General features: G+C 43.6%; 1 protein-coding gene across 3 annotated transcripts in view; it reads right to left on the bottom strand.

Annotated features, from left to right (window-relative positions):
* LOC109408473 (uncharacterized) overlaps positions 1 to 20,642 on the bottom strand; it is an 810,302-nt gene that overhangs the window by 160,579 nt on the left and 629,081 nt on the right. For all 3 annotated transcript variants that reach the window (XM_062861101.1, XM_062861099.1, XM_062861100.1), the window contains 3 exons: positions 7,159 to 7,275; positions 6,878 to 7,058; positions 1,248 to 1,499 (listed from right to left, as the gene is read on the bottom strand). In XM_062861101.1, coding sequence (XP_062717085.1) covers positions 1,248 to 1,499; positions 6,878 to 7,058; positions 7,159 to 7,275 — 550 coding nt within the window. The remainder of the gene's footprint in view (positions 1 to 1,247; positions 1,500 to 6,877; positions 7,059 to 7,158; positions 7,276 to 20,642) is intronic.

Raw genomic sequence — 20,642 nt, 5'->3', positions numbered from 1 at the left:
TTTAATTACTACTTTGGGGTCGGAAAGCTAAAAGCACTGTTTATCGTCGTCGTTGTCGTCATCGTCGTTGGTGTGTAGTTTGTGATTCCCAGACAACCCATCTGACGACAGGAGAAGGAGGACGAATGTCCTGCGTACGACATCGACGACGACGACGACTGCTCGATAGGCTAAGGTAAACTCGACGTTTTACGTGCGGACGGGGAATTGGCAATAAATTAGAGAAAATGAGCGCAAGTTGGGTGAGGCGAATGCTTTTGCTGATGAAGATTGGGTGCCGGAAAGGGGATTTTTATGGGAATTTGAGCTAATTATTTCCAGTGACGTTGGCGGATTTTCACCTGGTGGTGGTGATGTTTGCTCAGCGGAACACAGGGTGGCTCCAGAAGAGGAGTCGTGAATTCTTCGTTTGAGAAACGATATTACAGACTTTTTAAACTGCTTTGAAGTTCTGTAACATCTAGAATTCCATTGCCAGTATCAATATTTTTTTGGGAGTTTAATTCAGACATTTTAACTTTAGGTGTAATAACTTCCACAACTTGTTTATATCCTACGAGGAACGCTACGTCAATGCCCGCAGAACGAAAACTCCTGTTGTTGATTGCGTGGCTAGAATTGGTTCGCAAGATTGATGACTTGGCGCTAATTATACCTACTCTGGGTGTTTCTGTTGTTGTTTGTTTGCCCACCGATATGGTTTTTCGTGATTCCAAAGTGAATTAAGGTCTGAACTCGAAGTTGGGGCGTCAAATCAGATCCCTTAATGACAAATTACTTCTCGGGATTGTTGCTGCATTTTAATCACTCACCTCACCCAGCGCTCAGCCAGCAGTCAGTGGTTCGAACCAGCTTCCGGATGGAATCAACCAGTACAAACAGCAATTAACACTGATTTAAGTGAGTCTAATCCGGACGCCTTTTCCCCACCCGTCGCCATTCAGGTACCTATTAACGTGCCTACAATTCTTGGCGATGAAATTAAGCCCATTCTCGCTTCTGAACCACCCACCAGAGAATACACGATAAATTAGCAGTCCTAACACTACAACTGTGCCAGCATGATTGCGTGTTTGCCATCGAGCTGCCAAGACTGAGTTTCGTAATGCTCGGCGGAGCCCCACAGGGAAAATAACAATCACGCACTCGGTCAGTGGTTCTGTTATACATGTTCTCTAAATCACTAATCCTCTCTTCCTCGAACTATCGAACGGACCCGCACGGAGGCATGCAACCCACTAACTTACCGGAAATAATGGCGCCCCATTAACGCACACACTCTCGGCGAACCGCACCCGGGTGGGGCGGGATTTCAGCTTGGCCTTCTTGCCGGCCGACAGCAGGGTTGACTTCCGGCCGACGGCATTGTACAGCTGCGGTTGGCACACCAGCAGCGTGACGGTGTTTTCGCAATTTCTAACTAATTGTATCACATGGTCGCGGGGTGCGTCCTTGACGTCCTCGCCGTTTACAGCTAATATTTGGTCACCCGGTTCCAGCTGGAAAGGAGATGAAAAAAAAAAAATAAAGAAGGGAAACGGATTAGAAAACTGCATATCATTCATTCATTTTATTTACTTATGTAGTATTACATCAAATTCAAGATAAAACTGAATCTACAATATTTCTCCATAATACACGGTTCGTGGCTGTCAATCCCCAACCTAAGGTCACACCCAAAGCTCGCCAGATCTCTTTTATGACCCTACCTTGCACGCTGTCCTCCAGATCTTCTTGAAGAGTCCAGATCTCTTGAAAACACTACACGCTTAAAAATTCGTTCCAAAACTCGTGAAAAACGGAACCAATACGTGTTTGAAATTCGTGTTACATTTCCCGTAAACGTGATCAAGGCATCCAGTTTTCGTGATAAGCTAGCGTAAATATAAGCACAAAAATCATGCTTGACCAACCATACGGTTCATTTAGTAACGCGTTCGAATTCGGGAACTTGAATCACGATCATCGGAATTCAAATAATTATATTTGTGATTTTCCGAATAGCATGAACTGACTTCACACGCGCTGTCATTATTGATAACGCACGCTCGAAAACGAAACCCACCCGGTAGGGATCATCAACATAAGTGCCGAGATATGTATTATAAATATTTCAGTTCCCGTGTTCGCTTAAAATATATTAAAAATATTGAATAATCGTGAGTACTGTGCTGTGAATAAAAAATAAATTTTAGCAGTGAAGTGACTTCGTCTAGTGAGCTAGGGGCTTCCCTAATCTGCGAAAGATGTGCTGCAGCAGTCTTGGAGATCACCCGACCATCAAAGAGAAAACCAAACCGACCACGTTCTAATCGACGGTAAATTCTTCTCGGATATAACCAATATACGCACACACCGCAGTGCGAATATACATTCGGATCACTACTTAGTAGCTGTACGCATGCGCTCAAAACTTTCAACAGTTATCACCACGCGCCGAAGTCGAACGCCGCGACTCAACATTGAGCAGCTGCGTAACGTAAAAGTGGCTCAAGACTACACGCAGCAGTTGGCAGTGGCCCTACCAACGGAAGAGCAGCTTGGCGCAGCTACACTTGAAGATGGCTGGAGGGACATCCGATCCGCCATAGGTAGTACCTCGGCTACATCACTAGGCTTCGCGACTCCGAATCACAGAAACGACTGGTGCGACGGCGAATGTAAACAGTTGAAAAACGAGAAGAATGCAGCGTGGGCGAGAATGCTGCAACACCGTACGAGAGCGAATGAGCCACACTACAAACAGGCGTGGAACAGGCAGAACTCAGTCTTCCGGACGAAGAAGCGCCAGCAGGAAGAACGAGATCGCGAAGCGATGGAAGAGCTGTACCACGCTAAGTACACACGAAAGTTCTACGAGAAGCTGAAACGCTCGCGCAGAGACTTTGTGCCACAAGCCGACATGTACCGAGATAATCACGGGAATATTCTCACGAGCGAGCGTGAGGTGGTCGAGAGGTGGTGGCAGCATTACGATGAGCCCTCAATGGCGACGTTGCAAGTACCGAAGGTGGCGTGGTAACAGATCTAGGAGTATGTGTGCACAGGACAAAAAACTTTCGGCCCCTGACCTCCAAGAGATTGAGGAGGAGGTTGGCCGGTTGAAAAACAACAAAGCCGCTGGAATGGATCAACTACCAAGCGAGCTTCTTAAATGTGGTGGAGAAGCACTGGTGAGAGCACTACATTGGGTCATTACCAAGATTTGGGAGGAGGAAGTATTACCAGATGAATGGGTGGAAGGTATCGTGTGTCCCATCTACAAAAAGGGCGACAAGTTGGATTGCGGGAACTACCGCGCGATTACACTACTGAGCGCTGCCTACAAGATACTCTCTCAAATTTTATGCCGCCGTCTATCACCGATTGCAAGAGAGTTCGTGGGGCAATATCAGGCTGGATTTATGGGTGAACGCGCTACAACGGACCAGATGTTCGCCATCCGCCAGGTGTTGCAGAAATGCCGCGAATACAACGTGCCCACACATCATTTGTTCATCGATTTCAAATCGGCGTATGATACAATCGATCGAGAACAGCTAGGGCAGATTATGCACAAATACGGATTCCCGGATAAACTGATACGATTGATCAAGGCGACGATGGATCGAGTGATGAGCGTAGGTCGAGTATCAGGGACACTCTCAAGTCCCTTCGAATCTCGCAGAAAATTACGGTAAGGTGATGGTCTTTCGACATTGCTTTAGAGGTTGTAATTAGGAGAGCGGGGATAAATACGAGTGGGACGATTTACACGGAGTCCGTTTAGCTGCTTGGTTTCGCTGATGATATTGATATAATTGCTCGTAAATTTGAGACGATGGCGGAAATGTACATCCGACTAAAGAGTGAAGCCAGGCGAATCGGATTAGTCATTATTGTGTCGAAGACAAAGTACATGATGGCAAAGGGCTCCAGGGAAGAATCACTGCGCCCGCCACCCCGAATTTATATCGACGGTAATGAAATCGAGGCGGTTGAAGAATTCGTGTACTTGGGCTCACTGGTCACCGCCGACAACGACACCAGCAGAGAAATTCAGAGGCGCATTGTGGCAGGAAATCGTGCTTACTTTGGACTCCGTAGAACTCTACGATCGAATAAAGTTCGCCTTAACACGAAGTTAACTATCTACAAAACGCTGATTAGACCGGTTGTCCTCTATGGGCACGAGACATGGACCTTACGTGCAGAGGACCAACGCGTCCTTGGAGTTTTCGAACGGAAAGTGTTGTGTACCATCTACGGCGGAGTGCAGATGGAAGACGGGTCTTGGAGAAGGCGAATGAACCACGAGTTGCATCAGCTGCTAAGAGAACCAACCAACCGCGAAAATCGGGAGGCTATGGTAGGCGGGTCACGTCATCAGGATGTCGGATAGCAACCCGACTAAAATGGTTCTCGAGAGTCTTTCGACCGCTTCAACAAGACGTGGAGCGCAGCGAGCTAGGTGGGTCGACCAAGTGGAGGACGATCTGTGGACCCTACGCAGAGTGCGGAACTGGAGACAAACATCCATAGACCGAGTGGAATGGAGACGGCTACTATGTACAGCAGAGGCCACCCCGGCCTTAGCGTGATCGGTAAAGTAAGTAAGAGCAGTGAAGAGAGCAGAGTGGACTGATGTGTAAGTAAGCAATGAAGAAGGAGCAGCGAAAAAATGAAGAATGAGGAGTGAGAAGGTCAAAACGAAGAGTTAGAAATGGGAAGTAAGTAATGAGGAATGATGAATAAAAAGAAGTCAGCGGTGGACAATTGGGAATAAGTTGCTAGGAGTGACCAGTGAGGAGTGATCACTGAAGAGAGAGAAGTGAGAAGTGTGGAGTAAATAGTGAACAGCGAAAAGGAAGAAATGTTGGTGGGGAATGAGCAGTGAAAGCGAATAGTGAGAAATGTGCAGTGTTGACTGAACAGAGAGGAATGAGCAATAATGTGTGGGCATTGAGATGTGTGCTGTATAAAAATGAGAAGCGAGAAATCAGAATAGAGAAGTGGGGAATGAACACTGATCGATGACAAGGTGTTCACGTTCAGTGATGCGCTCAGTCTTCGGTAGATCACACTCGGTCTGAACGGCAACCAGCTGTTAGCGGTACTCTCACGTGCATGTGATGTCATCATGACTAGGAACGTGCAACCTAGGAATGAAAGACAATTGGCGTACATGGGTCACCTTCCTGCGGGCAAGGTAACGGATGCAGCGAGCACGATCAGAGAAAGAGAAGCTCAAACGGCGAGCGACGTTCATCCTTGCCAAAGTCGGCACGGTCAAAAACGAGATAAGGGTAAGCAAACATGCCTGCTTTGATTACCTGTGTCTTATTATAGAGACTCTCGGGATGCTCCGATCTTCGATATAGGGATGCAAAGACGAGTATGAAGAATTAGCTTTAGGTTAAAATTCCCGTAAAAATGGCTCTCTCGATGTTTTTAGAGCCTAGTTCTTTCGTCAACGATAGACAATCCAGGTCCATCGGTATATACACTAATTTGCTAGCTCGACACATCTGAGAAGGTGTGGAGGAAATTATGAACACCAGGAAATAGAAAATGGCTTACCACTAAATTGAGAGGATTGCGATGAACATTCGGAAGTCGGAGCAGCAGGTGGTGCAGACCGGGCGCCTACTTTATTATTCTTTGAACGAAGAAAAGATCCCCATTGGTAGTTACATATGACGGTTATGCCTGTCAAAAAGCTTCCACAGCTGTTGTGACACTGTATCGTGTGATGTCTATTAGCACTACGGTTTTCTTTTGCTCTTTGTACCACTTTGTAATTTGTACAATCACAACCAAATAATTGTTGAATCACCAGAATGCTCTGGTGATTCAACTGAAGAACTTTGCCGAAGACGACACTTTTCTATCTATTCTGTATTCAGAGATAGCGGAGTTTGAAACTTTACTTGATGACCAGCGTCGCCTAGTGACGAAATCACAAACTAATTGGCGAATCATGTTCTTGATCTACTGAACAACTTTACCGAAGACAGCGTTTTTCCATGTAGACCTTGAGATATCGCATGTGGTAACCTACGAGCGCTTCCACTGGCGAGTGTACATAGCAACCACTAATACATAGCGCCTCTATTGGCCAAATTGCCAACTAATTGGATGTTGGCATTCTGTGGTAGATCTATCCTAGTACTATGTACATCTTTGCTTAAGAAAGTATGGTGCTATCGCGTAATACGCCTGAGATATTCGCTCACATCCCCCAATTACGCGAAATCCCATAAGCTCTGGAAATCCTACAACACGGATTCCTACTGCACCCCTGAACCAACCGTGTAGTAGGAATGTACAAATATTTAATGACGAATGTGAATATCTAAAAGGTGCGAACTGTGATGAGACACAAAAAGGCCTTATTGTGGGGTGGTACATGTGTTTGTGGTGTGCACAATATAACAATGGAGTGACGAGGTCATGCCAATCTCGAAGATACATATTAGCATTAGCTCTCCGAAGCAATACTTTGCGAGACTCCGAAGATACGCAGGATTTGCGTACAAGGGCTCCCACCCTGAGCCGTTATCTCAGGTATCTATTGAACCTAAAAATAAATAAAGAGCCGCAATCCCATCGCTGAGCTCTATTGTCGATATTACCAAAAATGAATCCAGAACGGGTGGAAACAAAGTCTACGTACAATCCGTAGACTGGTACTCAGCTCGCAGGTCCCAAGTAACATTTTTCAGTCAAATGGACTAGAAGAAACTTCTCGAATCATCAAGACTAATCAAAATATTACTTGGGATGTCACTGCTACTGGTATGAAAAAATAAGAATACAGGAATGGACTTTGGAAAAAAATCCATAAAATGCCATTCTTTAGCCCTTTTAGCACCCCTCGCCCCATAAACCCACTTACCTTATTTACACTCGGTCCGCCCTCGGTCACGAACCGCACAATCACAGGTTTCTCGCTTCCGGCCACGAAGCCGAAGCCCAGCGTGGGGCTCCGATGGAGCACCACCAGCCGTGGCTCCGGCGGCGAGTCATTGTAGTGGTACCGCTCCGGTTCCTCGTAGGTGGTGGTTTTGTTCAGATGGCTAACGGGAGAGAGGAAGAAGTTTGAAAAAAAAAAATAGTCGAACCGTTAGTTTTTCAAGAAATGGGATCTGATTTAACAATATTGTAACGATTACTCACTTGATGTAGTAGGGATGTCCTTTGAGGTCGACCGCTTTCTCCCAGCCGTAGGGTAGGTCGTTTGTTTGGATCCAGTTTTCGATCGGAGGCAACCATCCTGCCGTGCGGGTTACGTGACTGTGAAAGGGGATGGAAAGAAGGGATAAATTGATTAGATTTTCATTTGACATTGATTTCAGTTGATAGGCGGTCAGTAGAGAAAAAAAAATATGTATAAATCATCTTGCTCGATGTTGTTGAAAAGTTCAATAACATCGAGTCAGGTTGAACACCAGAATTTCTCGTAAAATCAAAACGGCAACAAATTTCTCGATTTATTTTCCAATCACTAAATCATCAATCTTTCGTCTACGTTGTGTGTGCTGCGGTCATCTCGGGTTCAATTTTCCCACAAAGTTCATTTTTCTTTCTGCTCCTCCAAACGGATTGAAAAATATGGTTCATATTACGTCCATAAAAACATACTCAATCAGCAACAATTTTCACGTTTCCTTCTCGTTGTTCCTTCGACGGGAAAATCTGTATCCAAATAATATCGTCACAGAAAAGAAAGACTCATGAACTCTAAAGACTGTGAACTTCTTCCTCTGCTTTTTCTTCTTCTTATTCTTCTTCTTCTAGTTCTTTTTCGTTTTCTTATTCTTAACGTAACGTTCCACCTAGACCGAAACTTGCTTCTCAGCGAAGTGGTCTCGGAGAATTTTCACAGTTATTAACTGAAAGCTTCCTCTGCCAATGATCATTATGCAGGCGTTTTCGTGTGGCAGGCATGAATATTCTCTTTGCCCAAGGAAGTCACGGAAATTTTCATTAGGAAAGGTTTCTGGACCGACCAAGAATCGAATTCGTCACACTCAGTATTGTCATCCTGTATACCCACGACTTAACAGCTGTGGCTATAGGGGCTTTTATGGACTTATATACCCTATAAAAATGCTTCACCATCACCATACATTGTTGAAGATATTCGAATATCGAGTGAGAGTGTGCCAATTACTGAGGAACAACACAACAACAAGTCACTTCACAATTTGGCACACAACATTATGCCACGTATTCTGTTCAACTAATCGGAACCATCGGAGTCGTTTATCGGCAAATACCATAAAAGCATGAGTCTGCTGAGCATCTTTCTACGCCATCTGACAAAAATTGAGCTCGTCATAACTCAACTCCAAGGTTTTGTAATATTTTTTAATAAAACAAACAAGTAATAATTCAAACTGCTTGTGACAATTTTCTCTGTTCTCAAACACAGAGACACAGTATCTACTTAAAAATTACACTGTAAAAATAGAGTTCCAAAAGAAGGCCCCAAATAGACAGAAACGTCGTACAAGATGAAAAACAGAATATTTACGTTTATCAAGACTGGAAAGGCATCTCTTCTACACACCTAGAAAATATCATGTAATTTTAAATGTCCTAAACCTGTCATATACGAGCATCTCCAAAAACACAAATTTAGAGGTTGAAGCATGTAAATTTACGTCTTTCAAGACACCCCAAAATAAAACTTATTTTTTCTTAGCGTCTAGCAATCGCTAAAACTGATTTGACAGATAAAACATAAAAAAGTAAAATAATGCCATGCATGGATTCGAACACCGGATCTCCTGATCGTGAGCCACATCTCTAACCATTCGGCTATTTCACCGAGTTAGAAGGTGGCTGATGAACGTGATACTGCTTCTACTTTTCTAGTGAAACGGATTTGTTGACATCTAACGCAACCAACAAGCACTTACATGATGCGCGTAAAATTGAGTCCAAATTATGATTCAGTCTTGAAAACATTTACGTTCTTTGGTGATTCCGTTTCGTGCAAATTTCAGAATTTCTAAGTGTGTAGTATCCACTTCATAATTTAGGAAAGACTCCCGGGCAGCATTTCCGAATGAACTGGTGTAGAAATTTCTGAAGAGAATGGAAAAAATATAAACATTTTTTGAAGAAATTCTCGAAAAAAACTCATGAAGGAATTTGAGCTCTGTGGAGAAATTTCAGCAGGAATCCCTGGAGAATGTTATACAAACTCTAGTCAAATTTCTTTAAAAGCCACTGCAAGAATTCTCGAAGGAACTAATTTGAAAGCAGAATTTTTAAAGCATTTCCTGGTGTGTCTGAAGAACCCGGTGGAATTCCTAGAAATCCTCCTCACAATAGATTTTGGAACAATCCCTGGAGAAATCTCTTAACGAAATTCATGGATGATGCTCTGTAGGAATCTTTGGAGGAATAACTGGAGCACCAAGTGAGAATTCTTGGTAAATATCCCTAGAAAAATCTCATGATAAATATTTAAAGAAATTCCTTTAGATATTCCTAGGAATCAATTTTGGAGGAATTTCTTAATGAACTTCTGAGGAAGTCCGTGGAGACGTTCCTTAAGGTGTCCCTGGAGGTAGTCCTGAAGCATTTACTAAATACACAGAGGAATATCCGGAAGTATTCCTGAAGGAATCTCTGTATAAAGATCACTAAAAGAAAGCACATTTACAAGAATGTCTGTAAAACTCCCTAAAAAATATGGTAAAATTCCTTTGGTAATTTTTTTAAAGGGACTCCTGAAGAAATTTCTGATGGTTTACCTGGAGGATTTTACAAGTAACATTTAGAAGACCATAGAAATTTTCTCCTCCGGTCCCTTCAGAAATTCTTTAAGCGGTTTTTTTTTCAAGAATTTCCTCCCAGCATTCGTTCAGATATGCCTTTACGAAGTTCTTCACTCCTAGAATTTCTATGAAAAATATTCCATGGATATTTTTGACTATTCTTGCATAAATTATATTAAGGATTCCTTTGAAAAACCTCCAGGTAAACCATCAGAAATTTCTTCAGGATTCCCTTTAAAAAAATTACCAAAGGAATTTTACGATATTTTTTTTAGGGAGTTTTACAGACATTCTTGTAAATGTGCTTTCTTTTAGTGATCTTCATACAGAGATTCCTTCACAAGTGATTCTTTGTTTATTCCTGAAAAATCTCAATAATCCTAACAATAATCTGCGGAAATTCATAGAAGGGTTTCTAATGAAATTATTCAAAAAGTTTCTGGGCAAATTCTCATGATTTTTTCAAAGGAAGCCCTGGATAATAAGCAATCCCTGAAATAAAAAACATTCCTAGTGAATCCTTAGAGGATTTTTTGAATTAATCCGCAATGGAATTTTTGAAGGAGTTTTTGGAGGAAACTCCAAAGGAATCTGAGGAATCTCTGAAAAAGCATAAACTAGATTTTTTTTACAGATTCTTATTTATCAATCCTGGAAATTTCTTTTGAGAAATCTCTGAAAGATTTCCCAAACGAATCATTAAAATAATTCTCGGGGGAATTTTTTGAAAGAATCCTCAGAGAAGTTCCTTAAGGAATCCCTGGTGGATATAATGAAGGAATTTTAGAAGATTTTTTGAAACCCCACTGGAAGAAATTTTGAAGGATTTTCTAATGGATTTCCTATACGAATCTTTATAAAAAAAACTTCTAGATATATATCTACAGAATTATCCTTAGGAATCACTGGATGAATCCATGGCTCACATTTTATGGGAATTCTAGGAGAAAATTGTGGAAACATTCTTGGAGGCATTTCTGAACGTTTTCACGGGGGAGTTTCTTTAATAAAATAGGGAAAGAATATCTCAAGCAAATACTGGAAAAATGACAGAAAAAATCTTGGAAGGGCCGAATTCCTCAGACAATTTCTGAATCAAAGGAAGATTCTTTGCATGAATCCATCATCATTTCTTATAAAATCCATAATGAAATTTAAAGAAAAAATCATGGGTAATTCTCCAAATTTATCCTTGAGGAAATTTTTGGAAAATGTTGAAAACTCTGAAGCATTTTTGATTTTTTTTTTTCTGAATCTTAAGAAATCCATGGAAGGTTTTCTGATGAAATTCTTCAACAAATTTCTAGACATTTTTTATATATTTTTTTTGGAAAAAAGCCTTGGGGAATCGAATTAGTAAAGCAATCCTTGAAAAGAATTCCTTGGAGAAAACTTCAAAGGAATCTCTGCAAAAAACATCTACCTAGAATTTTTGTGTTCTTAGAATTTCTGAAGGGTACACTTTATCTTCATCATCATCATCTTAGAATTTCTGAAGGAAACTCTGAGGAAACTTTTGGAAGCATCCTTTGATAAAATAAACTAAAGGAATCCCTGGGGGAGTTTATTAAGGAATCGTGGAACATGTTTTTTTAAGAATTCCTATAAAACAATTTATACAGGAATTCTAGAAGAAAATTTCTTTAAAACATAGAAACAATTTCTGTTGGTGCCGAGAAGCTTCCGAAAAATCCTTGCTAGGTTTCATTAAAAAATCCTGTCGTTATTTCCAAATTATTAACACATGGAAGGTTTCATGTAAAGTCTCTGAAGGAATTCCTTTAATTATCCAAGATCAAATTTTGGGAGGAATTCATGGAAAGTTCTCCAACGGTATCCTTGGAGATATTCTGAAAATTTTAAAGCATTTCCGTTTTTAAGTATTTCCGAATTATTCTTGAAAATCTAAAAAAAAATCCATGGAAGGTTTTCCAATGACATCCTTCAAAAAATCCTGGGTAGATTTCCAAAAAGAATTCTTTGTGAATTTCTAATGAAAACTCTACTGATTTTTTTTTTATTTGTGAATTTTAACTTCACTAAAGCTTCACTAAGCTTCGCATTCCTTGGCATAGATCATGAAAGAATTTTTGATTTTTTTTTTGAAAAACCTTTGCCAGAGTTTTTGAAGGATTCTCTAATGGAGTTTTTAGGAATCTTAGGATTTATTATGAAATCTTTGGAAAAACTACTGTATGAACATCTTCAGAAATTTCCTAAGGAATCCCTGAACGAAGTTCTGAATCAATTTGCAGCAGTATTTCTGGAGTAACTCATAGAGTAAATCTTGAAGCAAACTATTAAAAACTTTCGGGATGTTTTTAAAAAAAATATATAAAAGAGTAGTTGAATTTCTGAAGGAATACATTAGTTAATCTATGCAAAAAAATTTCAAATAAAACATTTATTGTGAGAATTTGATAAATTTTGGTTAAGATTTGTTTTTGGTAATTTTTTGAAAAAAAAAACTGTAAACGTTCTGGAATATTTTACAAAACAAAAAACAAAATAAAATATCAAAAACACCGAATAGGGAATTCTTAAAAGACATTCATAAAGACATTTATGAAGGAATTTCTGTGGAATTTTTGGAAGAATTCTCGGAGAAATTTCCGAAGCAAATTCTGAAGGACGTCCTAAAAGAATTTATGATAGATTTCTTAATAAACCAACGGCAAAATTTCTGAAAGAATCTCTGAAAGATTCGCTTAACAAATATGAAGCGAAAATACAAAATAAATATCTAAAGTAAGGTTTGCAGGAATCGGTTAAGAACTTTCTAAATAAAATTCAAGGGGGAATTTTCGGAGTAATCTAAGTAATTTAAGAGAAATTTATAAAGCAGTTGCTAGAAAGATTTCTAAAGTTATTTATGGAAGCATTTCTTTAACTCCTTAACGATTTTTTGAAGGAATCTGTGATGGATTTTGTAAGTGAATCTCTGGATAGTTTACTTAAGAAACATTAAGAGATATTCTGAAAAATGCACGTATGGAAAAGCGAAGACTTATAGAAAGCTCACTACTTTTTAGGTACATAAACAAAGCTGGATGCCACCAGAAAAAAAAACAGGCAATCATCTTATATTCAGGGATTTTTTTTTAAGTCAGAGGAAGAACTCAAAAGTAATCTCTGAAGAAAAAAATCTAAGAACTAATTGTTTTCAAGAATCCGTGGTTGAATTCCTGTGAGAATTCGTGAAGGAAACCTTGAGAAAATTCTGATGGATTTAAAAAAAAAATCAAGAAAAAACTGGAGGAATTTATGAAATAATTTTTAAAGGAATCCCTGGAGATTTTCTCGATATTAAGGGATAGGAAGATTCCTTCCAGAAATTCATGGAGGAATTCCTGTGGAATTTTTGGTCGAATTCTTGTAGAAACTTCCAAAGCAATCTCTGGAGAACCTGCTAAAAGAATTTTTATATAAACATTTTTTTGATAATCCCACAGAATATTTTTTGAAGAACCTTTTCAAAGAAATCTCTGACGGAATTTCAAATCAAATATCAAGAATAAATTTAGAAAAAAAAAATCGGTGAAGGATTTTTTTTTAATTCCAAGTAATCTTTAAGAAATTTTCAAAGCAATTCTCAAAAGGATTTCTGCAGTAATATCTGGAAGCTTGAAACTTCTTAAAGAATTTCTGAAAGAACTTCTCAAAGGGTTTTTGAATCAATCCCTGGGAAAATGTAGTGAAATCTTGATTTTGGAATTCTAGTGGGGATCGGAGGGCATTCAAGGGCATTTCAGGAAGGGGGCGGATCAGAGGCATTTCAAGGCATATCAGGGCGTTTCAGGAAATTTCAGAGGGGTTACAATGAGCTTCAAGGGGTTTTCATGGTATTTTATGAAGTTTCAGAGAATTTCCAGCTGGTTTCAGATGCGTTACAGAGGTGATTTCGGGGGTATTGGAGGGTCCAAGGGATTTTTCGTAGGCATTTCAGGAAATTTCAGACGATTTTCAGCGAGTTTCAAAGGTTTCGTAGGGCATAAGGGACATTTCGGGGGATTTCAGGGAGCCTTCAGTGTTATATTTTGGATAACTGCTCTTAGCTAAGGGATGGTTTTAGTTGCATTGAAAGTATTTCATAAAGCGATTCAGGCAGTTTCAGTAGGGGTTCAAGGCGTTCTAAATTGATTACAATTGTAGATCCGATGATTCGATAACTTATATGTGCAAGAAAGTTATGAGAGAACCTTAGAAAATCCCGGCTTCCATAACCAGCCAGAGTCCCGTAGTTTGTGATATTATCGATTGCTCCATATGGTCGCGAGACTTGGACGTTGCAGAAATTTCGACGGAGAGCGTTTGGTGTCTTTGAACATAAGGTGCTGCGAATAATACTCGGTGGCACAGAAGAAACTGGTATTTAGCGCGCGCCGTCACATGAACCACGAGATATACCAAGTTTAAAAAGAACTGGAAGGATATTTCATTATGCGTAGATTCAACTGATTGTTTCAATCCATTTATCAATTCGTCATACCCATGAACGTTGTCGCGTCTCTGGTCGTCTTGGCTACACAAAGGATAAACTCCGCATTATGTGGGTCACAGTTGAAGCAATCCTAACTTTCCTGTCAATATAATTGGATTTAATGCCTGAAATTAAATTAACCTGCCAGTGCTACACACCGTTCAGGAAAATTGTTGCTTCCAGCAACGATCCATCGCATCGTTTACAATATCCGTAATGTACCACCACTCCCCATCGAATCCGGCGATTGAAAAGAACAGCCGGATAACGGTGAACAAGAGTCCCTCAGAAAACATAATTCTCAACCACTTCCCAACACTTGCAAGTCATTCAATAAAAATACTCCATCCAAAAAGTTTCATCCTGCACACATAGGGGGCCTGCAACGAACCGAACTTATCGTCCCCCAAAGCGAGAAAGATCCCAAACGAGGACGACACGACAGACCCGGGTTAAGTTATCATTCCAAGCACTCCATCTGAGTGCGCTATTGCGGTTTTCATCCATTGCGACGACGAAAAAGGAGCAACAACAACAACTGAGTGGAGCTGCAGTTTTCCTCCAGCTGCTACCATCACGCTTTCGGTTTTAGCAAAACACAACACTTTCCTATTTGTTCGACACTAGTTTGGTGTGTGTTGCTTGTTTCGGTTTGCTGCTTGGTGCTGGCTGGCTGTTGGCGCCAAGTGATACAAGTGTAGGGGTCCTCTGTCTCTCTCTATCTCTTGTAGGATTCGTAAAACTACAATCATCAGCAGCATCAAAGTTCTCGTTTGCGGTTGTGAATCAGCAGAAAAAGGATTTACGTTGCTTCTCCGCATTGACAATGACGCCTCTCTTGACTGCGATGGAGGTACCAACTACCAACATAACTGTGTTTGGGGTGTATCGTATCCTTGCGTTCAACGACTCTCAGATCGGGGGTTCATTGTTCAGCAAATGATGTTGGCTGGGGATGATGGGGTGTGTTGCGCCTTTCACTTGGAATTCAATACTACTTTCAATCATGTACACACTGGTGGCCTTTCGACCTGCCTGTTCTGTGACGTCCTGATGGGTTCCAGTCAAACACTCGTATCTATTGATCAAGACCTGCATGCAGCAGGGACGAAAGTCCTGGGGCCTGACGCACCCCCCGCGTGCGTGTCAGCCGCGTAGCCGCCGGTTAAGAATAGGACTACTAACCCCAATTCAAGGTGTCAAGCGACTCGTGCTGAGGAATGAGTGATCGAGGGGGTGAAAAAGATGCTCGATCTTTAACGGAGCCTGTGGGGTACCTGGGCACCCCCCCCCCCCCACAGTAAGCTGTCCCTTACCGCGTTTATGCAGGACTCTGGCGTGGTGGACATTCTTTCCCGTGCTACTCCTGGGATTTAATCATTTTAAGTCTAATAAAAATCAGAATCTAGGTGGAAATAGTAGTGGGATCAACCCCTTCGCAAGAAGCGGGTTGATGAGATCTCCGACATGGAGAAGTGAGGAGATAGGCACTGGTAGTTGCGTACGCAGCTCAAGCGTGGGTGCTCCAGTCCACTTTCCGGAAAGCCAGCAGATGGAGGTTATGGACGGAGCGTGGTTGTTGAGGGTCGTCATCGTCAACCAAGAATCCAAAGGACGGTCCGCAATAGAGGTGACTGAGCAGCAGCTTGGCAAAATCATCGACTTTGCGTCCACTAAGTCGAACATAAGCAAGGACCTGAAAACGGCCTTGCTTCGACTTAGGGCGTCGATCGACGATGACAAGCAGGAGCACGCGGTACTCGCGTTGCTGACTGCTGCAGCAGCGGAGCCTGCAATTGAGAAAGTGCCGAAGTTTACCCAAACGGAGGCCGTCTCCTTCGCAGGAAGTCCGAATAAGGCGGAAGCGAATGCTCGCGACAAATGGGGCAAGCAATCGCAGAAGCGGGCGAGGCAACCGTCAGTCGAGGAGCTGTCTGGCGGTGCCCGCAAGGCCAGGGTTCCCGGAAAGCTGGGACCGTCCCGGAACGATGGGAACAAGGGGTTGCGACCGCTGGTGGGCCCTCAACAGCCACAGAGCAGGGCGATCCAAGGGGAGGACCCCCCTTGGACGAAGGTAGAGTGGAAGCGGAAGAAGAAGGCGAATCCGCAGGTAGTAATGCAGGACGCCAAGTCAAGGCGTAGGAGGGCAGCTGCCAAGCGCGAGAAAGGCGACGCGATCATCAATAAGACGGAACAGTCAAAATACTCGGACGTCTTGAAGATGATGCGAAGCGACGCCAAGTTTGAGGGTCTTGGAGCCGACGTACGCAGTATTAGACGTACTCGTACGGGCAAGATGATCCTGGAGCTGAAGCGCCACAAGGAGCACAAGAGCGCCGCCTATAAGAGGCTGGCAGAAGAGGTCCTTGGTGAGGGTGTGCAGGTGGGGGCTCTGACACATGAGGCGACTCTGAAGGTCAAGAACATTGATAAGATCACCTAAGTGGAAGAGCTCGTCACGGCACTGCGGCAACAGTGCGATGTGCAGGTGGCCGCTGCAGCCGTTAAGCTACGGAGAGGGCTAGCAGGGACACAGATAGCTTTGGTTCAGCTACCTGTGGCGGATGTCAAAAAGTCCGTTAAAGTAGGGAGCATAAAGGTGGGTTGGTGTGTATGTCACCTGACATTCCACGAGCCACCAGAGGTTTGCTTCAGGTGTCTGGAAACAGGACACAAGTCGTGGGACTGCAAAGGCCCCGACAGGCGATGCGGCGCTGAAGGTCATAAGGCCCAAAGCTGCACCTGTCCGCCCATCTGCATGATCTGTACCGGGAAATCCGCGAACAACAGACATCCGACGGGTGGTCCAAGGTTCCCGGTCTTCAAGAAAGCCGCAGTGAACAAAAAATCACAGTGCAGGTAACGCAGCTGAACCTGAACCACTGTGACGCGGCTCAGCAACTGCTTTGTCAGGCGGTTTCTGAGTGGGAGACGGATATCGCCATCATAGCGGACCCTTACCGAGTACCCGTCGGCAAACGGCAACTGGGTCGCGGATGGGACCAGAAAAATGGCGGCGATATGGACCCCGTTCAGGAGTTGGTGTCTACTACCTATGAGGGACTCGTGGTCTCCAAAGTAAACGGGGTCTTCTTTTGTAGCTGTTAGGCGCCTCCGCGGTGGTCGGTCGAGCAGTTCACGCAGATGCTGGACTGTATGACGACCGTGTTAACAGGGCTAAGGCCAGTGGTAATAGCGGGTGACTTTAATGCCTGAACCATGGAATGAGGAAGCTGTTTCACGAACCAACGGGGTCAGACCCTGCCAGAGACACTCGCCTTACTAGATGTCGACCTGGCTAATGTCGGTACCAAGAGAACCTTTAGTCGGAACGGTGCGGAGTCGACAATAATTATTGACGTTACTTTTTGTAGTCTTGGCCTAACAAGTACTTCGATCCTAGTGATCCTAGTCCCTGGCCTCTTTTCGTAGGTCAGCCGGGGACTGGGGCTGGCGATGAAGAGAGGATCACCAAGAGGGTCCACTTGCGGAGACAGCAAAGTACCGTAAACCGGGGTCAAATTGATCACCGGATCGAAATTGATTAGATGTTTTTCCATTAGATTGAGCATATTTTAACAGTTTCTTTTTAGGTATCGTGCTGTTGTAATCAAATACTGAATGGTATTTGCAATGAAACTCTTTGAAGTATGCTTTATCTGATCTGATCTTATCGATAATTGATCTAACGTCTGATCAATTTCGACCCGGAGATCAATTTGACCCCGGTTAACGGTACCTCAGCGTAGGTAAGGCCCCAAATCCGGACGGAGTTCCGAACCTGGTCTTAAAAGTAACTATTGCGGAGGCTCCCGAGATGTTCAGGTCTGCTATCCAGAAATGCCTGGACTAGGGGGTTTTCTCTGAAATATGGAAGAGACAGAGCCTGGTTCTATTTCCAAAGGCGGCAAAACCACCCGTCGGCATATAGCGCTCCGTCAAACACTTGGGCGTGTGATGATGGACGATAAGCTTACCTTCGGTAGCCACGTTAATTACGCCTGCAAAAGAGCCTCCACAGCTATAGTGGCACTGTCCCGGGTGATGTCCAATAGCTCTGCGGTGTACGTCAGTCAGCGCAAGCTTCTGGCTAGTGCCGCTACGTCCATACTAAGGTATGGTGGCCCGGCGTGGGACACTGTGCTAAGTACAGAATGCTACCGACGGAAGCTGGAAAGTACCTATAGGCTGATGTGCCTGAGGGTTGCAAGCCCGTACCGTACCGTGTCACACGACGCTCTCTGCGTCATTACTGGTATGGTGCCTAAAGGCATCCTTATCAGGGAGGACATGGAGTGCTTCGAAATGCGTGGCACAAGAGGCATACGCAGGACTTCCAGGATAGCCTCTGTGGTCAAATGGCAGCGCGCGTGGGACAGTTCCACAAAAGGAAGGTGGACCCATAGGTTGATACCAAGGGTAGATAGTTGGATTAGTAGGCGCCATGGGGATGTAACATTCCACCTGAAACAGGTCCTTTCAGGTCACGGTTGCTTAAGACAGTATCTATAGTATAGATTCTATACCGTATCGGGCATGCGGATTCTTCCGGACGCCTGTTTGTGCTGGTTTTGAGGAAACGGCGGAACATGTTTTGTTCGGTGCCCGCGTTTACGCGCAATGCGTGACCGCATGCTTTTCACATGCGGGGAGGACACAACTCCAGACAATCTTGTCCAGAGGATGTGTAAAGGTGTGCTTGGCTGGAACGCCGTTTCAACGGCTATCACCCATATCGTCTAAGAGCTACAGAGGAGGTGGCGCGTGGACTGCTCGGAGAATGGCCAGTTCAGGGGTTCGGAGCCGGCTTCGTAGGTCATACTGGTGCGTTGCGTTCGGAATCGACCCTTATAGCGATGACCGCGGAGAGGAAATTCCGGTAGCGGTGCTGTCGTGGCGGTGGTATACTGGGTTGGGTCCAAGCCCACGGTTGGAAAGGGGTGCCCGGTATGGGCCGGCGCACCTGTTGTAAGAAACATTCTGGTGCAGCTGATAGCACCTGAAGGGTAGTGATACCATTGCCTTCAGCAGGTCAGATCTGGTTGCACGTTGGCATCAGTTCTTGATGTTTGCAAAACAGTTGGGCGCGGGCTTGGGGTTGACCCTGCCCGCCTTCCGAGGACAAAGGGAGTGGTGAGGACCGCTCGGGAAACTGGCTTAGCGCCAGCATGCTTCTGTGATGGACTCTCCAAAACGAGTCATCGATGTTCGTTGCTGCAGGTTTAGCTGCGTAGCACCTTGAGGGTGCGATGTGCACTAGACCCTCTCTGAAGCAATTCTTTCTTGGTGGTTCCGGAGAGGCGATCATGGGAATGTTGTTTAGTGGGTCGAGGAGAGATTAGTCCTGGCCTTTACTTTTGTTGTAGAAGACGGCCTCAACCCCACACTACCCGGACCTTCCTGTTCGGTTGTCTGTTGGGCAGATTTAATAACCCCTATGGTTTAGAAGGAAAATAAAAGCAGCCAACACGACCTCCTGAGATGATGCCTACAGGGTAGTCAGGCCCAAACGAAGGGCGCATCGGTACCTCCTGAGGGTTCCCTCGTGATGCTGCAGAAGATCGTGGAAACGTTTTTTCCGCGACACGGTAAAAAACTTTCGTCCCCTTGGCCAAACCAAGGTCAAACCAAGATTACACCGCTCATGAACCATGAGCCCATTGATGTCGTTGAACGAGGCTCTGGGTCTGGATGATATCCTGAGAGGTAGCCATTAAGACAGCTACCGAAGCTAGTGTGATGTGACTGATCACATGCATGGCCCCTCAGGCACTAACCTTTTGAAGAAGGTCTATGAAAAGAAAATGTAAATAGAACTGGTTGACTCATGTCAACCAGATAACGAAAAGCAAACCTGATCGTTATCTGCAATAACAATGCAGTTTGTCCACTATTATCTCCCTTTTCATAGACCTTCTTCAAAATGTTAGTGCCTGAGGGGCAATGCATATGATGAGTCACATCACATTTGCCCAGAATGGCTATATAGATGTGTCTAGACAGAAGCAAACTTCCGGAGAGGTGCAAAAGGCAAGGACTGGTTCTGCTGCCCAAACACGGGAAGCCACCTGGTGACCCGTCGGCATACAGACCTATTTTCATATTATCATTGAACATCTAAAACATCAAATACATAATTGTCTTAAATTTTCAGGAATAAAAAAAAAGAAAATAAATAAATATCTGCCTTCTGGACACCACCACCGGTAAACTGTTGGAGCGGATTTTTTTGTCAAGGCCAGGGCCGAATCTAAGGGGGGGGGGCGTTGAGGGGGGGGACAGGGCCCCGGGCCCTCACATTTTAGGGGCCCCCACATTTTAGGGGCCCCCACAAAAACCATTTTTGGTTCAAGTACTGCTCAAAAACAAATAAAAACTGTATTGCTCAT

Source organism: Aedes albopictus, chromosome 3 (genome assembly GCF_035046485.1).
Source record: "Aedes albopictus strain Foshan chromosome 3, AalbF5, whole genome shotgun sequence".
Taxonomy (NCBI): domain Eukaryota; kingdom Metazoa; phylum Arthropoda; class Insecta; order Diptera; family Culicidae; genus Aedes; species Aedes albopictus.
This window is presented reverse-complemented; position numbering and strand designations above follow the sequence as displayed.